The sequence below is a fragment of the Poecilia formosa genome, unplaced genomic scaffold (genome assembly GCF_000485575.1).
Source record: "Poecilia formosa unplaced genomic scaffold, Poecilia_formosa-5.1.2 Scaffold281, whole genome shotgun sequence".
Classification (NCBI taxonomy): domain Eukaryota; kingdom Metazoa; phylum Chordata; class Actinopteri; order Cyprinodontiformes; family Poeciliidae; genus Poecilia; species Poecilia formosa.
The window spans coordinates 379,934-403,516 of NW_006800220.1; the positions used below are offsets into that span (position 1 = coordinate 379,934).

The 23,583-nt window shown below is 38.2% G+C and overlaps 1 protein-coding gene and 1 long non-coding RNA gene across 4 annotated transcripts in view; both read left to right on the top strand.

Moving 5' to 3' along the window:
- The window catches only part of LOC107838585 (uncharacterized), a 15,382-nt gene extending 12,563 nt beyond the window's left edge, over positions 1 to 2,819 (top strand). The window contains exons 2-3 of the long non-coding RNA XR_001664673.1: positions 1,607 to 1,758; positions 2,511 to 2,819. This is a non-coding gene — a long non-coding RNA (uncharacterized LOC107838585). The remainder of the gene's footprint in view (positions 1 to 1,606; positions 1,759 to 2,510) is intronic.
- A 554-nt stretch (positions 2,820 to 3,373) lies between these two features.
- The window catches only part of capn15 (calpain 15), a 56,022-nt gene continuing 35,812 nt past the window's right edge, over positions 3,374 to 23,583 (top strand). The window contains exons 1-2 of one of the 3 annotated variants that reach the window (XM_007571454.2): positions 3,374 to 3,670; positions 3,771 to 3,833. Coding sequence is in view for 1 of the 3 variants with exons in the window: in XM_007571451.2 (XP_007571513.1) it covers positions 10,251 to 10,429 (179 nt within the window). In the remaining 2 variants the exon portion in view is untranslated. Of the gene's footprint in view, positions 3,671 to 3,770; positions 3,834 to 10,169; positions 10,430 to 23,583 lie in introns of those variants that run through there. The other 2 variants (XM_007571453.2, XM_007571451.2) reach the window with 2 other exon arrangements.

Genomic DNA, 23,583 nt, shown 5'->3' on the forward strand with positions numbered 1-23,583 from the left:
TTCCTGCGGCCAATGCGGGGTCTACTCTTATATTATGTCCTTATATTATGTCTATGGCTGCTAGCACTTAGCATTCGTCAGCTACTCTTAGGCGGAAGTGAGATCTTTGTGCGACATTAATCATCACCCGGCTGGAACGCGGTGCGCTAAATAGTGAAACATAATTTAACGAAGATTAATTGTTATAGTCCTAATTCTGACCCAGCGAGTCACAAAACTTAACTGAAAGATTTAAAGTCCAAGCACCCAGGGCTCTTTATTTTCCTGAGATGTGTGGAACTCTACTAATGGTTTATTGCAGCCATGCTAGCATCAACATCTAACGAAATTACACGTTGCGTAGTGATTTGCTCCAAACAAGAAGATGGAAACTTGCCTAATGTACGTTTTCTTTTCTTTGTTTTATTATTTTGGCAACATTTTTAAGTTTGCTCAAAATGTACAGGACCGTGGATGAAAATAGCTAACGTTAACTGGAACGTTGTTGCGTCGGGCGTGACGTCAAGCCCAGCTGGATTCTTATGGTGCCCAAAGTCGCACCATAAGAATCCAAACTGGTTTTGGTATGTGGATATTTTTTTTTTATCAAAGATGACTTGATTTTTGCTTAAAAATTGAAGATAATACATTTAAATTCATACAATCCTTTTTTGTGGACAAAAATTAACTTTTTTTAAATAACGAATAATCAATCATATTAAGTGACTGGCAAAGAGTATGAGAAAATGAACCCCTTTTGCATGCTTTAATATTTAATTGTTGTTATCAGAAATCAGAAATAACAAAAGAAAAAAATTGATAGAACAAGAACTTATAATAAATTGAAAATTTAAATGCAAATGTATTTATTTATTTTTAATTCTCTGAAGTCATGCTGAGAAATACCTATTTTATTCTGTCCAGAGTTTTATTTGGTCTAGTTTGATTTTCTTTTGCTATTGAAATTAATAGAAACAAAATCTCCAATATAGAGAAATAAAAATATGTAATAAAGACCTCGAGGAAGACGTAATTTTGAAACCTTCTTATACCGTGACTGTAGGAGACGCTGTATTTTCTGTACATCTCAAAGTTGTCACTATTTTTTCACCTCAAAGCAAACATAGATGGACAAGATGTTTAAGGAGTTAGAATAAGGGTAAATACTTTAAAAAGAGAAAATACTGAAAATACTCACTTCTACCACATCAGAACAGTTAGTGAACATAGTATTTCAGTGTAATAATTTGATCTTTAATATAAAAAAAAATTAAAAAAAACACATAGGGCAATTCTTAGTTCCCTTATCTCATGCATTTTTATTTTTATTGCTTTTTCCTTCTTTATTTACATTTTTCTAAATCAGATTTCTCCTTCAGAGTTGTTCAGCTGTTTTATATGGTTGCAGCTTGGACTTCAGGAAAACTTGCCAACAATAAAACACATGGAAGCATTTTGTAAAGCAGACCTTCACAGGGAGTACTTTTTAAAAATGTTAATCCTGTGGTTGAAATCAATACCTCCTTGTGTGCTTATTGTCATTTGCTAGGAGAAAAACAAATCTAACTGGATGGCACCTTTAATCACAAAGCTCCCTCACTCTAACCCTTTGTTTTATTGTGTCCAGTACTGGCAGTATGTCATGCAGGACCTGTAACCCGCAGCAATTAAAGCTTAATGGGTGTTAGACTTTGTTTCATTACCCAAGCAGCTGAAATCTTCCTAATCCTTTGAACCCCCCTGGTTCAAACAACCTGGGTGACACCGGCATTAGCAGAGGTAATCCAGACTGTCTACAGTTTCACATGATACATTTTATCTTGAGAGAACTTATTTTGCATTGATGTGTAAAGAATCAGTAGAAAACCCAAACGAGTCTCCATGCAGCCAAGGCTTCTGGCTTACAGATGGGAAAAGCAGAGTGTCACTTTGAAAAGGTTTGTGTTTATTCAGATTATCATGTCCTGAATGACATCACTTCTAATCTGCCTCACTTGCTTTTGCTTCTCCTTTTTAAATCTCTGTCTGGTCGTTGGAAAGCAGACAGATGTTGGAGCCCTGGATAAGGGAAGGTCATTTTATTTATATAGCACATTTTTAACAACAAGGCAACTCAATGTGCTTCACATGAATTAGAGAAAACAACAAAATAAAAAAAAGCAAAAGAAAAACAAAAAGTACTCCATAATTTATAAACTAACAGGAGTTTCTCTGCATAAACTAATAGAAAAGAAAAGTAAAAAGTATAAAACAACATATTAGTTCCCCATGTTTAATAAGAATAAGTAGTTAGTAATTTATAGTATTTTTCTCTGGATTCTTGTTCTGATAAAACTAGATGTTGGTTCTTCATGTTTGATTCTATACTTTCTAAGTTTGTTCCAGTTTTTTGAACTAACAGGAGTTTTTCTCTGATGTTAAAAGTTTAGTGTTAAATGTTGATGTAAGGTCATGAGTAGTTTCTCTAGATAAACTAATAGGAGTTTCTCTAGATTCTAAGTTTGTTCTAATTATATATAGTTCTTTTACAGCTGGAAACCATTGTCCAGGCCACATAAAGATGGCTACAAAGTCGGCCTTCTGTCACTTGAAGAACATTTCCAGGATTAAAGGACAAAATGTCCCAACATTCATAGTTGAGTTATTCTTTTTAGGAAGTCTTCACAGATATTCCTAAAAAGTCAAACCTCCAGCTGCAGCTGATCCAGAATGCTGCTGCTGGCCTTCTGACTAAAACTAGGAAAATAGAGCACATCACATAGTTTTGCATAGGACTAAATGTCCCAAAATGCTTTTGATTAATAATAATTGGAACCTCGATAATTCAATCTTTATTCCAACTTTTCTTTTGTCCATTATATCATTCAAATTAACTATTTTTCTCTGATTTTTTGTTTTCTTTATGTAAAGCACTTTGATTTGCAGTGTTGTTGAAATTAACTATACATATAAATTTGCCTTAATATTGCATGTGTAGTAGATCCAGCCTCGCACAATGCAAACACATGTATTACCAGTAGATGGCGCTACATATCCATCGTCTGAAATGTGGGTGGCCCAAATACACTTACAAGCAATAAAAAGCTTAAAAAAAGAAAACCAAACAAAACTTTTACAATATGAGATTGCAATTAAATCCACATGTTTTAATAAAATATTTTTTTCACAGAGTCTGAATTAATATAATATTTGTCAATAAGAGGGACGGAGGTCATACCCGGATATCCTTGTTAAAACATCAACATGGGAAATGGAGTTTCGCCATTTTCCCATTCTTCAATCCACGTTACGTCGGGGAACGTGACGTAGTTCAACACATCTAAAATGCGTTCCTTGATTGTTTATCGACGCTTGCGTCACGTAACCGCAAAGTTACGTAATTTACGTACGTCCGAGTCCGTATTTGCTCCGTAGAGATTCCCCCTTCCTTCCTGGGCTGATTGAGGTAAACCTACGCGGTCGCATCATTATCGCTAATACCTGACGGAGTGGAAATAAACGGAAACATTTTACGTGCCTGACCGAAACCTGTGAGGTATGAGGCGGCCGCGGGGCGCGCGCAGCTGAAACCCGGAAGGGTTAAAGTGACCGAATTACCAGCAGGAGAGGAACTTAAGGTCTCCATGGCTGTGAAAAGTTAACGAAGAAACGACTGAGAAAACAGGAATTGTTCGTCCCTGTCCGACTCCAGGTAAGAATAAACGATACTTGAGAGGAGTTCAGGAAGTAAACGGCTGTGGAGGAGTATCGGTAATGTCGGCTAAATGACTGAAAAGAGTCTTTGTTTACAGTGTCCCCCCGGTGTCTTCGTCTCAGTAGGATTGGACACTTTATAGCAGGTCTCTGTAGCTGAGGTTGGTGGTTGTCTTACAGCTCTACAGTTTGTTCACTAATAAAATCAGTTTACAGCCCTGTACCAGAGGGACGAATCGGTCCACAAGTTCCTCCGAGCAAAATTGGACAACATTGTTATTATATGAATAAATGTATTATTATATAAATGATTAATGGGGCTTTGAAGCTTTAGTGCCGTTGATCTTCAGTATGTGTTTCTTTTTTGGGGTCAATGTCATAGAAGTGCATTTATTTACCTCTACATTTACTCGTCTTTACCTCACTTTCATTCTCACTGTAGTCATATTGAACAAATTAGAATGTTATTGGAAAAGTTCATGTATTACAGTGAAACACATTTTTATAAATTTATTACAAACAGATTGTTTAGAGGTTATTTTCAAGATTTAATTAATTCAAGTCCTGCGTGTTTATGGCTTTCAAAACTGATTAATGGTTTTTAACTTCAGCATTTCTTGATGTTTTGTGTAACATAAGGTTGATATTTCAATTTTAGCAGTTCATTTATTCACCTGGACATTTACTTTCTCTTTAAATGTCTATCCATGAGCTCGCCCTTTTGGTAATGGAGTCCACTTTTATTTATTTTTTGTTAATGTATATAGTAGTATGATAAATGAAAACAAATTCAATAATTTTCACTTACATAATTTATCATTTTTCTCTTTTTCTACCAAAAAATGGGTGATAAAAGTCTTCAGTCTGGTGATTTGGTCTCAACTAGCTCTTATTTTGAAGGACAGTTTTGTTTACAGAAATTTCATAATTAATTTTATTTGTTGTTTCTGGTTTGTTTATTTATTTTGCATATTTAAAAAGTCTTCCAGTTCCAGTGTTAAATGTTCATCAGAATTTAAAGTTTATTGATCTGTAAGAATATATTATTACTTGAAAATAGTCTCAAACAACAATATTATCGTTTCTGGGACAATTTGTCATCCAGCAAAATTTGGCCTATGTATTACAGTATGTATTTATATATGTATGTATTTTACTACTAAACGTGTGTTGGTATGTGTGGAAGCTCATGCATGTTGTGTTTTGTGTAACTCGGTTTGGTAGATAAGATCTGAATGACGTGGTGAAACTAAACGAAGTATCTTGATTTTTAAGAAAAATCTGAATTACTCATATTAATGCTTCAATAACAATTATTCAACATGCTGGATTTTGAAAAACTGTATTTCTATCAAATTTATAACTGTTTCTGTGAACAGTTGATATATGAATTTAATTGTATAGATGTAAACTGAAAGTAGATAATCCCGTTGTTGTAAAATAAATAATAAATTAGGCTTGATTAGTTTTGCAGCGGATGTAAGGCGGGCGTTTTAATGTCTTTGTACTGCTTGAATGGAGGCCTGCTGGGAAGATAAGGGGAAAAAGAGTCCTGGGTCACTCAGGATATTTGGGTGAAAAAATCTGCAATGTACCATGAAATCAGCTCACATCCTCGCTTCCCGTCCCTCTGAGAACCGACATGAAACCCGACCGCTCCCTCTGGCACCGGCGGTGTCAGCTGCTGCATCTCCGGCTCTTCCAGGGGGACAGGTGCTTCTCAGACAGGTGCATCCCTGTAACAAAGGGCTGCTTCACTTTGCTTCATTTTTTAAATTTTTTCCTTCCTGCCATGTTTAACGCCACAAACTGTGCAAGCAGCTGATTTAGTAATGGAAGTATTTTTGAATTCTGCTGATTGTGAGTGTGCTTGAGAATTTTCTTTCACCCAAATACTGTTGCATAAGTTGTGTCGTTTGTTAGAGGAATCGAAAGGATTTGCCGACAGCAATACTCATCTCGGCAGCCTCAGAGCTTTGCAACCTGTTCTTAGTGTCTTAGTTTTATTTATTTACTCTTCAGTCATTTTTTAACCATTTCTTACACTAGTCAATAAAGGCAAAAAAACCCCCCAAAAAAACACAAGACCAAACTCGTACAGAAATACTAGCTTGGTGAATCATAGACTGGAAAATGTGTATCTTCAGTTTGTTATCCATAAAGTATCATCAAAATCAAAGCAGAATAATGTTTTCTGTATATTTTTCTAAAATGTATCTCCAAGGAATCCCAACTGATTACATTAAAGAAAACATTGTATTCTTTCAGCAAATGATTCCCTCTAATTTAAGTAAAATAGTTTTTAACATTCATAATGACCTTTAGTTTTTTTTAATCTCTCTCTATTAACTTGTAGCTACTTTAATTTTGAACCACTTTTGTATAAAACTTAAAATGAGTTAATTATGTGCTCTGATCACAGTCAACACTGTTCTCAACTCTTTAGATTATTCATTGTATTTCTCCATAAGTAAGCTTGTTCTCTAGGATTCCCAGCAGAAGTTTTAGGCCAGACAAACCAGTTTGAGTCGATGATTCAGCAGTTTGTATAGGCGATTCTCCTGCAGCACCTATTTATGCAAATGAGCAGCACTGGTTACTCATTTGTAGGCTACAAAGATTCATAGGAAAGCGTGTGGTTTGGTGAGTTCTTGTGATATGAATGTGGCCGTGCATTATGTGCTCGATTTGCTGTTGAGCGCCGCGTTTGTCGAACAAATGAGGCCAAGGAAGACACTTGAAGTGGGAGAGAGCGGACAGGAAAAGTTTGACGGCTTCTCTCAGTAATGTGCAGCGACAGTTGAGCAGTGATGAGTGTCTGCACTGTCCTGCGTTTAACCCTTCGCTGCACCTCCCACCGCTGAGGCAGAGCCGGCCCAAAGCAGAAGCAAACTAAGCCGCTGCTCGTTTAATGAGCTGCAAAGTTGAAATAATGACATTAGGGATGCAAGTTATCGATTATAAAGTTGATTTATATTATTAATCATGCAGTAATTTTCTTAAAAAACCAGAATTTTCTCTTGTTTTAAGACGGTTGACCATCTCTCCATATTATCTTTTATAATATGTTGAATTTAAAAAAGAAAAATTAAAATTTAACATTAGTTTGTGTCAGCTGTTTTCAATAGTGACTGGATAAACAGAAAATTGTGCTTTTCTCATGTTATTGAACTTTGACCTATTTATAAAATATAACAAATCAGGAACCGCCTAAAATACTAAGTAGAAAAATAAAAGATGAAAAGAATAAAACGAACATGTTCTTATAAAAAGTCTGTCCGCCCAGAAGAGATCTACTCTATAAAAAAAAAATAAAAAAGTAAAAATCTACATTTGTTTAAAAAAATGCAGATTTTTTCAAATCTATTTTTAAAAAGTAGATGTACATTTTAAAAAAAATGTACTGTTTTAAAAATATATATATTATAAAAATATAAATGTTATATAGAAATATTTTAATATTTTTTAAAATTATATGTATTTTAATTTTATTTTATCTCTATTTATTTGTTTATTTTTTGGTCTTATATTGATCCAAGCATAAAGTCAAAGGGGAAAAAAAACTTGTCTGGACTTTATTATTATTATTATTATTTATATATATTTTAATCTACTTCATCAGAATATCTTCTTTGCTGTCAGATAAGTGGGATTATCAAAGTAAGCTGTTTTTACTCGGGCAGGGATGAAGGAAGTCTTGGTTTTTTGCGAAGCCCTGCAGCAGAACCAGCAGCTGAAGCTCCATGCATGATGAGCAGCTGAAGAGACAACAACCCTGATGAGCTGCAGACAAACCGCATTACGCTTTTCTTCCTTATTATTAGCTGGAAGCACTTTATGAAGTTGGACTTTTACTTCTTGTCTGTCACATTTTTAATAAGTCTTTACCTAAAGTGCAGACCTCTGACAGGCGATAAAATCACTTTCCCTTCATCCAGTTTTATCTGCATTTATCTGTGGATGCACTGAAATGAAAAATTGGGTCAATATTGTTCTTGTGGCCAAGAACCAATATTTATTGATATTTTTCACAAAATTTTTGACAGCATGAAAAAAACAATAAACAGACAACCACACTCACAAGTCTGCGGTGAACCACAAACAACAGGACTGAAATAAAATATCAGGTTTTAATATCGACTAAGTTTTACAAATCAATCTGATATATAAAAAGAAGGTTGTTATTGAACAATATTGATATATAATCAATCCCTATTTAACTGATTTCAATATAAATTAAATTATTAAATTCAAATAATTTGTAAGTTGTATACAATTATTACAGCTCCCTCTAGAAAACTACATTTTTGTTTAAATTTCCTTTTTGTAGTTACATAAATTTTGTGGGAAATTGATTTAAAAAAATCTTAAATTCACATATCTAAACTTAAAGCCTTAAAATGTCTTAATGAAATTACTAAACCCTTAAATGTGCTATTCACAGGTCTTAAATTTTTTGTGGCAGGAATATTTAGTCTCGTATGTAACACTAAAGTATCTTGCGAGACTTTAGTGTTATGTGAAAGAATCACATAACCACCAGCGGTTACATCTAAGCTAACTTCAGTTATCAAACCATACTCTCCATTTATTTTTTATGCATGTTTTTGTTATGCAAGTCTTAAATTTAATTCATAATGGTCTTAAAAAGGTCTTAAAAGTATTACATTTGAGTGTTTAAAAGTGCATTAATGCTACTGTCTTATACTGTCACAAATATATAAAAAAGAACTTTAAAAAAGTACACACTACAGTTTCAAGGGTCAAACAAAAACATTTATAAATAAACCATGAAGTTTAACACAATTTAACAGAGTTAAAAGCGATGAGTGAAACTGGAATTGGTTCCCCTGATCAGATTCTGCCCAAGGCCCCGTTCAGGTCCGGACCGGCTCTGAGGTGCAGCCTATTTTTCCTGGGAAATGGGAATCTTTGTTGCGGACAACTTGTGTCTGGAAGCCACCACTCTGGGATCCCATTCACATCAGGCTCTGGCTCGGCGTTCAGCTTTTATTTAAATCTCTTGAACGCAGCCCCGCAGCTTTTCTCTGCTGGCAAAGGCTAGTGCGCATGCGCTCTGCTGACACTCCAGTAATCCGCTGGAGGAGATTGCATCCTAGTCCACTGCGCTCAGGCTGCTACCAGTGAGGGAGAATTAAAAATGATGGAGGAAATGTGGAATTGGAGAAAGGCAGGCTAAGATGTTCGGACGTTATTATGGGACGGAGCGGAGTTTCGCGATGAGCAACCGGGACGGGAACGAGGATGAATCCGAATCTAAGACAGCAAGGCTCGGCTTGCGAATATGAGAAACCCGCAGACAGGAATGAAGCCGGCAGAAGATAAGAGGTTTTCTCTGGGATCTGTATATCTATGGTACGTGGACGCAGGCGCAGAGCGGAAAGCCAGCAACACTGCTGTTAATTATCAGGCTAAAGTGGACCGGCGCGCTGCTTTCCTGATCACCTAATTACTGGTCGATACGTTGTCTTCTGCCCCATCATCCCTACATCCAAATGCACACGGTGAAGTTTGTCCTCCGTGACAGTTTCTCCGTAAAGACTCGCGGCTCCGTCAGCCGCTGCGCCTCGTAGAGATGACGGGCAGACGGGTCCAGATCAATCCGAGCCAGCCTGCAGGAACTGGACCGGCTGGCTGCGGGATCAGACAGAAATTAAGCTGCGGCTCTCAGACAGAAGCACCAGGATCAAATCCCCGCTGTTGAGCTGGCAGAGGACCGCAACGTGACACCCAGCACCCACTCCAGCCCAACCTCTCGGGCAATTTGTTGGATAACTCTTGAGGTGTAAAGAACTTTTTGACTCCCTGATTTATTTTAACCCCAGAAGGAATCCCCACTTTAAATATTTGTGACATTACTTGTTCTCCTTCAGAGAAATGCAGCTGATATGTTCCTTTTAAATCTCCGTAACAGCTGTTCCTCTGCCGGGATGACTGAAAGGGGAGACTGGGATATTTGCATACTTGTTGTTTTGCCAAAACCCCTCCCTTGAAATCCAGTGCATTAATTTCTTCCAGCTTCCCTTGTAAATAATTCTTCAGGCTACTTTCACTTCTAACTTTCAGTCGCTTGAAATGCATGTCGTGTTAAAACTCAACAAACAGATTTATGTACCTAAATATTTCAGGTGTTTTTCTGAGCATGTCTCATAGAGAAGACAGGAATCGCTTCCAAGGACTTATCATACGCTTTGTACAAGATTTGCTGCAGAATGTCGCAAGCCTAAAAGATGCGAGGAGAGAATTGCAAGGCTTTGCATCAGAAAAACTAAATTTCAACCGCTGGAATCAGTAAAAATGCTCCCACTATTCAGAACTTTTCGCATGAACTCCGGGAAGTGCAGCCGGCTTTGGATCGTCTACCTGCAGATCACCAACATTTGTGAGCAGCCTGTTTGTACCTGAGCCGAGGGGGATATCTGTGCTGTGTTTGAGGACCTCGGTGTGCTCCACCTGCTTCAGATCTGGATCCCTCGTCAACTTCTGTGTTGCAGGGAAAACAGAAGCGAACAGGTATCAGGAAGAAAGCGGGGTCTATTTTACCTAAATCTGTGGACATGGGGAGCTCGGCCTCGTCTCTCGCTGCAGAGACCGAGTCGGACCATGGCTTTGGCAGCACCTCATACCCGTCGACACCCCCTGTGGGCTGGCTCAGGAACAGCCACAGCAGTCCGGTCTGGGGAACCACCTTCATCACACGGCAGCACCAACAGCCTGTTCCGCACCGAGAGCGCAGGTAAGAACTAGAAAAAAACCCAGAAAATTGCATAATTTGAGTTTGCGAAAATACATTTCCATAATTTATCTCAGGATTTGGAATGTTTTTGCGCAAAGATGAGGTGGTTTTTGAGCCACATTGACCCTTTGCAGCTACGTCACTCAATCGTTCGAGGCGCCATGATGGACGTCAGAAGTGAGGGACGGGAGAATTGAACAGAGCGACTGAGATTGTTTTTCCAAGTTGTTTTTGCCAGTTTATTCATGACTTCTACTTGTTCGAGTCAAGATAATTTGTCTGTGAACGTGACTCACCTGGTTGGGGCTCCAACAAAAGTTGGAAACAGCTAGCTTAGAAACCGACCCATGAGTGTTGATCAAATTACCGACTTTGCCTGAATTCACACCACATTGTTTATATCACTACGTCATAAACAGAGTTTCCCTTTACACATGAAAACGTACAAACGACGAGATGCTAACCAGATTTTTCCATACATGCTAGGCTACATGACGGTGCGTCATTGTCTCCATGGTTACCAATGGTTAGACACGTACCTTCTCTAAAATGCAATATTTGATGTTTTTCTAATCATGCTTACTTATAAAGTGTATGAACATTAATCTTCTTACCTTGTAAAAAGTTTTCGCTGCAAATCCGGGATTACACCGAGGGCTGACAGTCATTATGACTGACCGCTGTTATCCATGCCGCAGTATCTTGACTCAATAAAATTTATAAAAGAAAATGACAAGTTTGGTTTTTATTCATGTCTGTCTGTGCATCCTATGACCATTTTAAAGTGAAATCAACTACATAGAAGCGATATTAGGTTACAGATGTCTGTTTTTAGACTGGTTAGAAGCATATTGGTTGTTTTGTGGGCGGATATCTGGAGGGCATTGACGAATCACGTGATCAACAGTCGAAAATGACAGGAAGACAACAGGAAGTAGTAGTAGGATGACTGTTTTATTTGTTGTTTATTTATTCATTTATCTTTTTCCCTTTTCGGACAAAGTGCAGCAGAGCGCTCACAGCCTCACACAGTTCATAAAAAGTTGTTTGTTATTCTAACATGTTGAATCCAGCTCCTCTGTAAAATCCCAAGTCTTGTCACTCCGATGCCTAAACAAGACGCAGACATGTCCTCTGATAGCTGGTAGATGATAAACGCTAGCACCATGATTGAGTTGTGAATATATCTTATTGAACTGTGTACATCTGTCGCTGCCATGATTTCTAATGACACGAACAACCTTATTCTCATGATTTTAAGTTCTTAATTAATGCAAAGACTGCAGTCAGTTTTCTCAACATTATATAGACAAAGATTTGCACACATTTCTATTAGAAAGGCATCTATTGAGTGCACTCTGGCCCAACCGGGTCTGCTAGAGATACAAAGAATATGAACTTCTTGGACACATTATGGTGCAAAGTGGAATATTTTGTCTCCTCCATTCATTTGAAAAATACTTTCTGACCAAAGTCTCTGAGTGAAGGATTCAGTAACTCCCCTTGCCATGGATCCCTCCCACTGGTTCACCAGAGCTTATCTAATCAAAGCCTTCATTTTGATGTTTGGCCATGATGCACCCAAAATCTGGCTAAGCCGGATTAATGAAAGCAAAATCCCACCTCCTTCTACAGCTCAGCTAGATGATGTTCGCAACGACTTAGGAGGTTTTTAGAAGATTGCCTGTGCAGATAGACCTAACCTCTAAGAGCTCAATAAAAACAATGTACAACAAACCAGGACTAATTTGAAATGAGTTTGATGATAGTCTTCTTGCCTGACTTTTTGGGCTGCTTTAATGCAGTTTTTCTACTGTTGGTAGTTAAAGTATGAATGGCCATTGGAAACACGTCCATCTGTAAATAATCCTGTCCACGTTTGACCACTGGCTTTAATCTACGTTTGTCCTGATGCTGAGAAACGGTAGCAATGTTTCCAGAAACTTTTTAAATCTCATTAGAAAAGATTGGTGGTACTAGCTTTCTAGAAAATTTCTCAGACTAATGGCAAAATTTCAGTTTTTAGCGAAAATTTACTATTTTTTTCCATCTACAATGACCCTGATACACGTAGCAGAAATCCCTCACGTTTTGGATCTGCAGTAAATATTATTTGATTGATATTAGGTCGTTGTTTTTCAGTCTACAATTTTGACCCACATGGAAAAAAGTTGGGACACCCCTGATATACAGGAACCCTTAACACAATGCCGCCCTGGGTGGTAGCCATTCTTTAAGGACCACCACTATAAGTACATTATGGAAAAGACGTAATATTCATGTATATTCACAATCAAATGAACCTGCAGTGTCATCTGTGCTGTGGTTAAAAGTTTCAAACTTTTTCTACGAACAAACTCAGCAGCTGATTGACTGGCCGATGCGTCTTTAAGGGGCCACACTGTTTGTTGGAGAGACGTTGCGTTCCGATTGACTGGATTTCTGAGTTTTACTGCATTAAAAGATTTGCTGTTTCAACAAGAAGCAGCGTATGGCAGTAATCCGCCGTTCCAGTCGCTGCTTCCTGAATCCCAGTCAACATACTGAAAGAAAGCTTTGACTGTGCAGCTCGCAGCTCAAACGGCACTTTGGACTCATTTTCCTCCAAGAGGTGCTGGAGGAAAATGAGATCTTCTCGACCACCCTCACAGAGATTTGTTTAGAAGCGTTTCCTGTTTTTTATTTATTATTTCGTTTGCTTTTTTTGGTCCCGTCTCCCAGAACGAGAGCAGGCAGTTTATATCGACCGCCTGAAGTGTATTGAAGTTGTTGCTGAGTCACTCAGGGCATCATGGTCTGGTTGTTAGTTATTGATTTTCAGAGAGCCCGATCACATTTCCCCACAATGGATGTCATTATTTATTCAGCATCCGTCTCCAGTTGGGCTTTCATCTTTCCTGATTCCTGCTGTCAATGCTTGCCTTGTGGGTTGCTCTACATTTAACAGTAAAGGCCGTCCTGTCGTGGTCGAGAAGATTTTTTGAAAAAATCCATCCAGACAGGTCTTGTTGTATTTGCTCGGAGTTTAAGCTCAGATCCATCAACCACAGCTTGATTTATGAATGAAACGGATGCTCCTGTCGTCAGACTGGCTTTGCATCACTCAATCAAGGTCTTTTTTTTGTTTGCCAGACTCCACTTCCTGTCAGCAGTCAGACTGCACTCTGAATCCGCTCAGCACATCATTGTGTACATGTACATTAAGCATGTTTGGAAAATCAAGCATTTGTGACCTTGGAGTCATTTTCTGTGGCCCCCAATACAAATTTGGCCCACCCATCACAGGTTTTTATTTTTAAAGTTTTCATTTTTAATCAGGATAAAATTATTACCGACATAATACACATAACAGTGGCGCAGTTGGTAGAGCTGTTGCCTTGCAGCAAGAAGGTCCTGGGTTCGATTCTGCACGGAGTTTGCATGTTCTCCCTGTGTATGGTGGGTTTTCTCCGGGTACTCCGGCTTCCTCCCACAGTCCAAAAACATGACTGTCAGGTTAAGTGGTTTCTCCCTAAGTGTGAGTGTGTGTGTGCATGGTTGTGTGTCTCTGTTGCCCTGCGACAGACTGACGACCTGTCCAGGTGACCCCGCCCTTCGCCCAGAACGTTAGCTGGAGAGGAACCAGCAACCCTCCCAAAAAATGGATGGATGGATAATTTTCTTACAAAAGAAAATGTTAAGTATTAACACAAAGTATTTGTCTTTTCATAACCATTTTTTTTCATAAGTAGAATCACATCTTTGTAGAAACCTTTACTGAAAAGTAAATTCTTTATTAAACTCGATGAAATGTAGCATTTTGAATGGAAGTGACACAAAACCTTTTCTTATTACAACAGGATAACTTTGAAAACTAGATTAAATTTCTTTTAATTTTAAGCTACTTTTCTACAAAAAAATTTGATTTTATTGTAATCTTTCCAAAGTTTTGCAGAAAGTTTGTACACCCCTGTCTTACAGGGACACCCAGCCATGCATCATGTACAGTGTTGGATGCAGGAAGAGGATGCAGTAGCGCTGTGTTTTCTGCTGTCGCCCCACTTTGCCTCGCTCGCGTTCACACACCGCTGTGTGATCCTAACCACGTTAGGCAAGCTTTGCTGAGCTGTGACAGAGCATGAAATATAGAAACAACAGAACACTACGAGCCGGCTTATTTTCAGCTGCTCTCTTCCAGTTTCTTCTCTAATAAATTGTTCCATAAAACATTTTCTCTCTCAACTTTTTTTCCTCTTATGCTTTTCCAACCCTAGATTGCATTGGCTGTCTAGTCCTTGGGGTGTTTTTCATATTGTGATTTTTTTTTGGGGTGGAGGGAGTGTTTACTCCTGAGGAAAGCCAACTTATTACACAGAGCTGCAGTGTTTCTTAGCTTTGACTCGTGTTTTAATTGAAGCGCCACAGTGTAGTTCTGCACATTGTTCCGGGAACAATGCTGCTTTGATTCACTTTACTTCAGCAACTACCAGCTAGCGTCTTTCACTGCCGATGTCCTTGAAGCTCTGGAGTTTTTCCGGAGCCGATCCTCGATGGCTGCTCTGTCCCGGTGTGATGAATGTCGCCGTTTATCGCTGCTCCATCCGCCGGCTCTCCTCCGTTTAATTGGATTGAAACCGGTCCACTTGGGCTCAACAAGCGTGGTCACTGGCGGTGTTTATGTCGAAATTATTTCAGCACATCCTCCTTTGCGATTGCCTGGCTGATGAAGACGGGTTCTGGTCGGGACGGCCCGGTCGTCTCCAGAATAGATTTGGCAAGCAGCAGTTGTCTTACAGTGTGGTTGTATTTGGAAAACAGAGCAGCTATGCAGCGTGAAACAGAAAAAACTAGCCTGTTGGCGCTGCCTCTGACATGATTCCAGATTTCCCCATCCTTGTTGCCATGGAAATCTGTAGCATATGCTCAGTAACCTAATTCCATCAGGCCCCAGACAAGACCGCACTTGGCAAACCTGGCAGTCTGAGGCAAAAAGCGGAAACTGCTGGCAACCCGCACATCTGCAGACGCTGGTTTGTCAAAGTTACTGCAAACTTTTACTTAGGCGGTCCGGTTGAGTCCGGATAGCTTGTTTCAAACCCCTTTTACTGCTCTGTGTTCAGGGGTCATCTGCTCATCAGCAGTAAATAAATCTTTACTTTGTGTCGATGTGAGAGGCATCTGTCTGGCTGATGGTAGTTTTCTGTCAGACTCCTCAGATTCAAAAGCCTCCAGGAACTTTATATTATTAGAGCCGCAGTGGACGACAACGCTGTCATCCTCTTCCTCGTCTCTGGCTGCGTTGCTGCTTCTTGCTGCTAACGCCAGCTGAAGCCCGGTCAGACAGCTTCCTCTGTTTAAAGATTCAAACGTCTAAAGCTGTCTCCACCGCTGACAGATTCACATATCAAAAATGAGCTCTGCTCCTGAAATATTCACTGAGGGCAAAGCCAGGGGTCAGACGCTTCACACTCTCTCTTAACAGGACGCCATTTATTTCCTTTTCCAGGCTCCTAGTTAAAGTAAAGCAACTTATTTATTGCTCTTAGTTGTTAACACCTAATATCACAAAGCCTGATATTAGCTGGTGTAATATGGAGTGGAAGCAACAGTGGGAATGGCCGGCATCAAGATATTTTAAGGCCTGCCCGGCCCCCACTTATTGCTGTACACAACCAGTGTATTTCTAGAAAATCACAAAAAGATTACCTCAAATAGAGCCTCGACTTCTCTGCATCCAGAGGCGTTTGCTGAATAGCGAGGAAGTAGGTCAGCTGCGCTAGCGTGACTTTGACAACCTTAACATGTGCATGTGCTGTGTAATTCGGTGTGTTTACGTCCATTTAACACTAAAATAAGGCGACACACACACCTGCTGTCTGACATGTATCCATTTATCACCAAACATGTAATCGCAAAATAAACATCAAGCTTGAAAACACCGTAGCTAACCGAATGTTTACGTTGCGTTGTTCTTTGTGAGGGAAAGGTCTGCATGTTTTGTTTTTTATGCTGACGTTCCTGATAGATAATAATAATAATAATAATAATAATAATCTGTACCGTTTCGTTCGGTTAGCGCAGCGCTGTCGTAAGTCGGTTGCCATGGCAACGATTGTGTGCGTGTGCGCGCGCACATATTGAGAAAACAGAAAAGTATGAGTCAGTTTCGAGTTGTCGATCGCCTGTTTTTCACCCTTATTTTTCCTCTTTGTTGTGGTCCAATGCAGCTGGTGTAATTTTAAAAAATAAAAATAGAAAAACAAAAGCTGGATTTATTTCCTTATTTGATGACATCAGTCATCAAATAAGATAGAATATTTCACAAAGTATTCATAACGGAGTGCCTCATCTTCAGGATTACAGGTTCTGAGCTGTGATCCAAATTTTTATCCATTTTTATTTAGAACAGAAAATATAAATTGCATCCTGCATACGAAATATTTGAAAAGCTGCTGAATTTACTGGGTGTTTGTTTTATTTTGGGCTAAATTCTGTACATCAATAACAATAAACGTTAATATAAAACCAGTTATGTTATTTGTGAATAATGAGAATCTCATGCTAGCCTTTACATTTTCCTGTTAAATAATCTGATATCATCCTAGTAAAATAAAATGAGCATTCTCTGGGAGTAAGTGGCTCCTGCAGCATCCTGTTCCTCTTTTAATGTTCTATTTTGGTAACAGAGAAATGCTTGTTCAGTTTTCTGCAGCCGTCTTGGTGCGTAGCGTCAACCGTGGTTATGGAGGACTTTGCCTAAAGCTACTCCTCCTTCAAAAGAGCTCTTGTAACGTTGGACTTTTCATCCTGCTGTCCCTGCACCATTAAATTCTTTCTCCGAGGTTTGTCTGCTCATCACGTTATTAAAGCTTCCCCAGTTATCTTTGGGCGTCCCTTGTGACTAAGGCGTCACTGTCATCAATCCTTTTGTATCACATCACCAAGTTTCAGTGTGTCATTATAGGAGCTCTTTGTCTGCTGCTTAAGTCTTGGCTCTAGACTCTTCCTGCAGATAAGCAGCAGTTAGTGGCTCCTTTCCCAACTTTTTTATTATTTTTGCATATCATTCTGGACCTTTAGCGGCTGATTAATGACTCATATCAGCCCGTAACTTATTACCTGCAGGATTGGAAAGATGCCTTGGAAGGTAAAACTCATTTCTGTGACCCAAACAGTCTGGATCCTCTTAAAGAGACGGATCGATGTTTGGTAGGAGTAAATTATTAAAGGAAAAGGTTGCCCCCAGCAGGCTTCATGCATTAAAGGGTGCTACAATAAATCTTTACACAGCAAAAGTATTCATACCCTTTGTTTTATCGTACTGCAACCATAACCTCTAATGTGTTTAATTAGCTCTGCATTGCAAAGTAGAAGGAAAATAATATGTTTTTACATCTTTTTTTTTACTTTTTACAAGTAATAAAAGCTGTGATCTCTTTTATCATGCTGTAGGTTTAGAGTAAGCCCTTATATTAGCTCCAACCATCTTCCCACCAACTGTGACCCACTTCCTCGTCCCTGTTGAAGAAAAGCTTCCCCCCAGCATGGCGCTGCTGCCCCGTTTTTTCTCTGGTTATGGTGTGAGTTGGGTAACATGCAGTACTTTTTCACATTCTGCATGTAGGGCAAAATGATCAGCATCAGTCTTCCTTCTGTTTGTTCTCTACTGCGTTGCCACAAAAGTCAAAGAACAGTGGTCAACAGATGTTCCCACCTGGCCTACGGATCTGTGCAACTCTTCCAGAGTTACTGTGGACCTTTTGGCTTCTCTTCTGATTGTTTCTTCAACCTGTCAGCTGGGATGGACGGCCGTGTGTGGTGCTATAAGATTTTCATGTGTTGAACCTTTTGTGACATGTTCAAAGCTCGGCATGTTGTTTCAGGACTTTTAGGTTGATACTTGGTTTTGTTCGGGACTAATGCTGCGTTCACACCAAACGCGTTTCGCACATCAAGAACGTGTCCGATGCTTCAAGTTGGACTTGTGCGCACTTTGAAGTCAGACGCATTTTGCTCTAGATCTGCGTCAAAATCAATCTAGACTCGTGTTGGGACAAGCTGTTGTTTCCTGTTGTCAGTCTATTTGTACAATGATGCATAAAATTGAGAGGGTGACACCAAAATATTATGTAGTAAAAGCTTCTGAAATTATAACGGAGCCTCAGATGTCTTTGCTGAGACAAAAAATGTTCAGAAATGTTTCTGTTGAACAAACAACGGTGGCAGCTGATAACGGCCTGACGTACGTTAAAGCCGTTTCTCCCTCTCCTGGTTTCTTTGAACAATGGTGGATGAAATATTGAGAGAATTTAGGTTTTATTTACTGAAATCAACAGAATGTTACATCTTCAGCTTCTGCGATTCACTTCACACTGCACCCTGTCAAACTAACCAAACCTTTTGAAAAACCTTTTCCCCTCCTCGCCTGTGGGGGCGCTGCACCAAGAACAACTGAAGGAAGCGACATGAAAATCTCTGAAGAAGACACTTCCTTCTTCACAAAATGCAAACAAAAATGGCATCAGATTTTAGCAGTTGTAGGATTTCTCTTTTGGTAAAAAACCACGAGCCATTTCTCTCACTGCTGCTGGACCAGCAGGCTTGGTTTGAGCTGTATTTACCCAGAATGCCTTGCACCATAGTCATAAAGTCATAAATGCTTCAGGAAGGAGCTTTGTCTTCATTTACAAGAAGTGGGTTTTATATTCACCGTCTGTCCTAAAGAAACATTAACCTCTGAGTTTTGCTTCATTTCCCCAATAACAAAACAAAAAAACTTAACAAAGAGCTGCCTATGGAAAGTAATTTTGCAGATTAGTATATTCATCAATTATTATTCCAGTCCTCATTCTTCATTTAAAGTCCATTTTACCCATTTTCTGCTCAGTTGTGCTCCTTGTAGCCTCAGTACCAATTAAGTTTCATTTTTAATTTAAAGTTCTTCACTTTTTAACTGAAATGAACCTTTAGTGGAACAACAAGCTGAAATAACGAGGCCGTCTGAAAACGATGGCTAAAACACCTGCAGCTGATTAAAAATCCCCACTCTGCATTCCGATCACTTGCAGCTGTAAAACAGGTGATTAGGTCACATCTGGAGACATTTCCTCTAAATGAACTCAGCAGTTTTGAACTCATCCGGTCTGAGCTCCATGTAAGGGCTGAGTAATCCCTCTTAAACTGTTTTTTAAAAACTGGTACCAAATCACGACAATTACAGGTAACAAGACTGTAACATAGCCTCCTCCTTTTATTTAGGCTTAAAACAATTTATTTAAATAATACCACAAATCTGTTATAACTATGACGTATTTTCCAGACTATAAGTCGATTTTTTTTCAGAGCTTTACTGGCTATAATCAGGTGTGACTGATGTATATTAATATGTAATTAATATATTAATTAATACATACTGTTTGACTTGAGTAAACCAGGGGTGTCCAAAGTGTGGCCTGGGGGCCATTTATGGCCCTAGGAGTAGTTTTGTGTGGCCTTGGGTGCAGTTTACAAATGGTTTAAATGGAGTTGATGTAGATGCAGACAAAACATTTTTGGATGAGATTTTTAATGAGTAATTTATATCACAAATAGAACATTTTAGATACAAAAGTGTTTTCTTTTTTCCATTTTAATGCCATATTAGTGACTTTTTACTCAAAAACAGACCCAGTCACACCCAGTACTTAAAGGTTGTGAAACCCAGTTCGCATTTTTGTTGCTGGGAATAAACTTGTCACAATAAACAATGAATCAATTAATCACATGATAAATTAAAATGAGGTTGATTAATTTAAAATTTTCTAATTTAGACATCACAATCCATTTTATTTATGAATTTGGTTGTGTGGAGTTTTATTTCCATTTTTATTTATAGTTTTTGTTGGTTGTGTTACTTTAAAAGAATGAATGTTAATTAGTAATTGAAAAGACCAAACTTGCATTATTATGACTTGAAAATTGTCTCAGAACAATGTTATTATTCATCAGGGACAAATTTAACGTCCAGTAAAATTTGTTGTTGTGAAAGGCATCGCTGGGAAAAAACCAATAATGACACTTTGACCAACAAGTTAGCAAACTGTACAACTCTGACGCAATTTTTAAGACCTTTCATTACAATAGCACCTTAATTTGTTGCTGAGAAAATAAAGTAAAATAAATTAATGCTGAAATTATTTGCATTCTTAACTGAAAAATAATAAAATAAATTTGTGACCCCAAATTTAGCCCCACCTCGTCCCTATCAGAGCACGAACATCTGTGTGTCAGAAACGGCCAACAGATTCCAGGCAACGTTTGGCAGTTTCTGTTAGTTTGTTGAAAAGCAGATAACTGACTGATGACATGGACGAGGTCTCCTTAAAGGATCCAAGATTAGTTGAACAAAACAAAAAAATAAATAAAAATAAACAGTGAGGCGAATCTGGATCACTTCAGTGCAGTGGGAGAGAGCTAGATCCAAACACAACTTCCACAAGAGCAACATTTGTGCTCTCAACATTTCTCTCCAGAACACTTTGAGACATTTGTATGAGCAAAACTGACAAAGGCTCAACAAGTGATCGTTACCTTAACGAGCTAAAAACAAGTGCCATGCTGACAGTTTTCATCCACAAAGCGCCTAAACCCCTCTGCCACCTGAGCGCTGGAAGCTCTTTACATGCTAACAGAGCTCGCCAGCAGCAGTGCCACTGGTACATTAACTGCAGTTTAATCATATTTTCAAATTTATTTATATTTATTGATGCTCTTATTGAACAAACAGTAGAGAAAATAGTAAAAATCTCAATCCTGACAATACCAACAGTGATTTTTAAAACATTAATTTGAATTTATCACAACGATAAATCTAAATTCCTATCATAATAATAAATTTATCATGATAAATGATCATATTCCTATCTGGAAAGACTGTGGCTGAATTCTGGTTGAATAACCAGAGGCTATTCCTCATAGTGGATAAAGTTTAGGTAAACTTGCATAAAATCAGTTGAGCATGTATTTTCTTTGAAAATGATTAAAATTATTCTGCTTTATCTATTTTCCAACTTGGTCATCAACCTGTTGAAACATCAAACTGTGTCAACAGTTGTGGTGATAAAATGAAATTATGTTGCCAAAAAAGATAAATGTACTCTTATTTATTCATTTATTTATTTTTTTATTTATTTATTTTCAGTTTTATTTATATCGGCACCACCGGAGATTAATATAATATCTTAGCAATCAGCAACAGGTGTAGTGTTGGTTTTATTTTTGGTTTCTGCAGAAAATCACTGTAGAGCAAGATTAAGGGATTCAATTTGATGCTGAAGTTTTTGTATTTATTTCTTATTTTGTGTAAAACTCTTCTGTTTGATTTGTTTGCTGCCTTGTTCCACACTGGGTCAAATGTTCGTTCTTTCCCGCGGATCCTGATTGCAGACTTCCTGAGGTCCAGTAGGGTCCAGTCCTGCACGGGTCAGCGCTGTTCTACAAGCGCAGACAGGCCCTCCTCATTATTAGGCCATAACTTTTTATGATGATGCACTCACCAGTCTGCTTTTATTCACCTTTTACTTTGCGGTTTGGCTTGTAATTTATCGCGCTCTGCAGAATGCGGCTTTTAGCTCGAGGGAAACGTTCCAAGTTCTATTCGTACAAACATGAAGTCACAGTTTGTTGGTGATTGCTGCCAAGTTAGTTTCTTTCTTTCTTTTTTTTCCAAAGACAAAAAAAATGTCTCAGTCTCAGCAGCATCTGTGTGCAGATTGAAGAAATTCAAATTATATTTGTATGAATATTCGCCTGCTGTTTAACAGACGAAGAGAATATAACGAGGTGGGTTTTTAGACTGGATGAATCAGAGTTTTGGTTGCTTTGCTCCTTCATTTTAGTATTTTGTACCCGACTTGTTTGGAGCCATCTTCCATGGAAGGCTACCAGCCATACATCAGTTTGTACCTCCTCTAAAATCTGACTTTAAAGTGATTTTATGTAACTATTGCTAGTTTTTTGTGAGAAAATGTAAATCCAGAACTCCAATAATAATAATTATCTGCCTGTAGGATGCTGATGGTTATTTAACTCTCACTTTTCACAGGAGTTAAAAAGCCTTGATAAATATCAGAAACAGTTTATGGAAATGCAGTGAAATATGAACACAGAGCAGCTTTGGCAGTCACAGAGGTTAAGAACCGCACAGTTGCTTGTGAATAGCTAAAATCTGTGAATTCAAATGTTTATTGAAAAGCTTTCATTCAGACAAGCATTTATGTCGGCATTTATAAACTCTTATTAAAGAAAAATTACAAGCAATCAATAATTACAGATCTTAAGACAGAGATGAGACAAAAAAGCTGCCCTACGCTAATAAAAATGCTAATGGCTGCATATTTTTATAGAAGCTCCTGGGTGTTCAGCCAATCAGCACCAACAAAAATAAATGATTTTCCTGGATTGGCTGCTTTGCAAACTCCAGCCAATAGCGTGTCGAGTAGCATTGCACTTTTATTTTTTTAAAAATACTTTACATATGTTGTACTTTTGAAAATAATACACAGTTAAATAAATACATAGTGAAGAGTTAAAATCATGTTTTTATAGTAATTAATCTCCATATTATATTACAGTCCTGAACTACCAAACAAAATAAACATAATCACATTGGTTTGTTAAAAGGGCAGTAATTACTTTATAAATAAATTGGTAACACTTTATTTGATGAGACTGACATGACGCTGTCATAAAAATGACATAATAACCTGACATAAACATGAAGGAGTCTATGATTCCTTCACAGCTGTCATGAAATATTCGATGAATAATGACACTTTTAATGCAAAGTTGCACTAAAACTTGCATTAAAAATGTCATTATTTACCAAATGACAGTTCATGACGACAGTCAAACATTCATGAAGACTGATGTTCATGACAGGTCGTCATGTCAGTCTTATACACACCTCTTCAAATAAAGTGTTAACAAAAAATTATTTAGAGCCAGGTGAACCTCATCTATCATCACACAGCTGAAGATACTTTCTTTTACCCCTTCCTGTGTCAAGATTGACCTCTCAACAACTAAAAAAGTTATATTTAGTTATATTTGTTTTGTTCATTAGGTGCAGGTCACAGCATTTAATAAAAACAGATTAGCCTTGTCACCATGAACTACAGAAGAACAGTTTTTTGTGC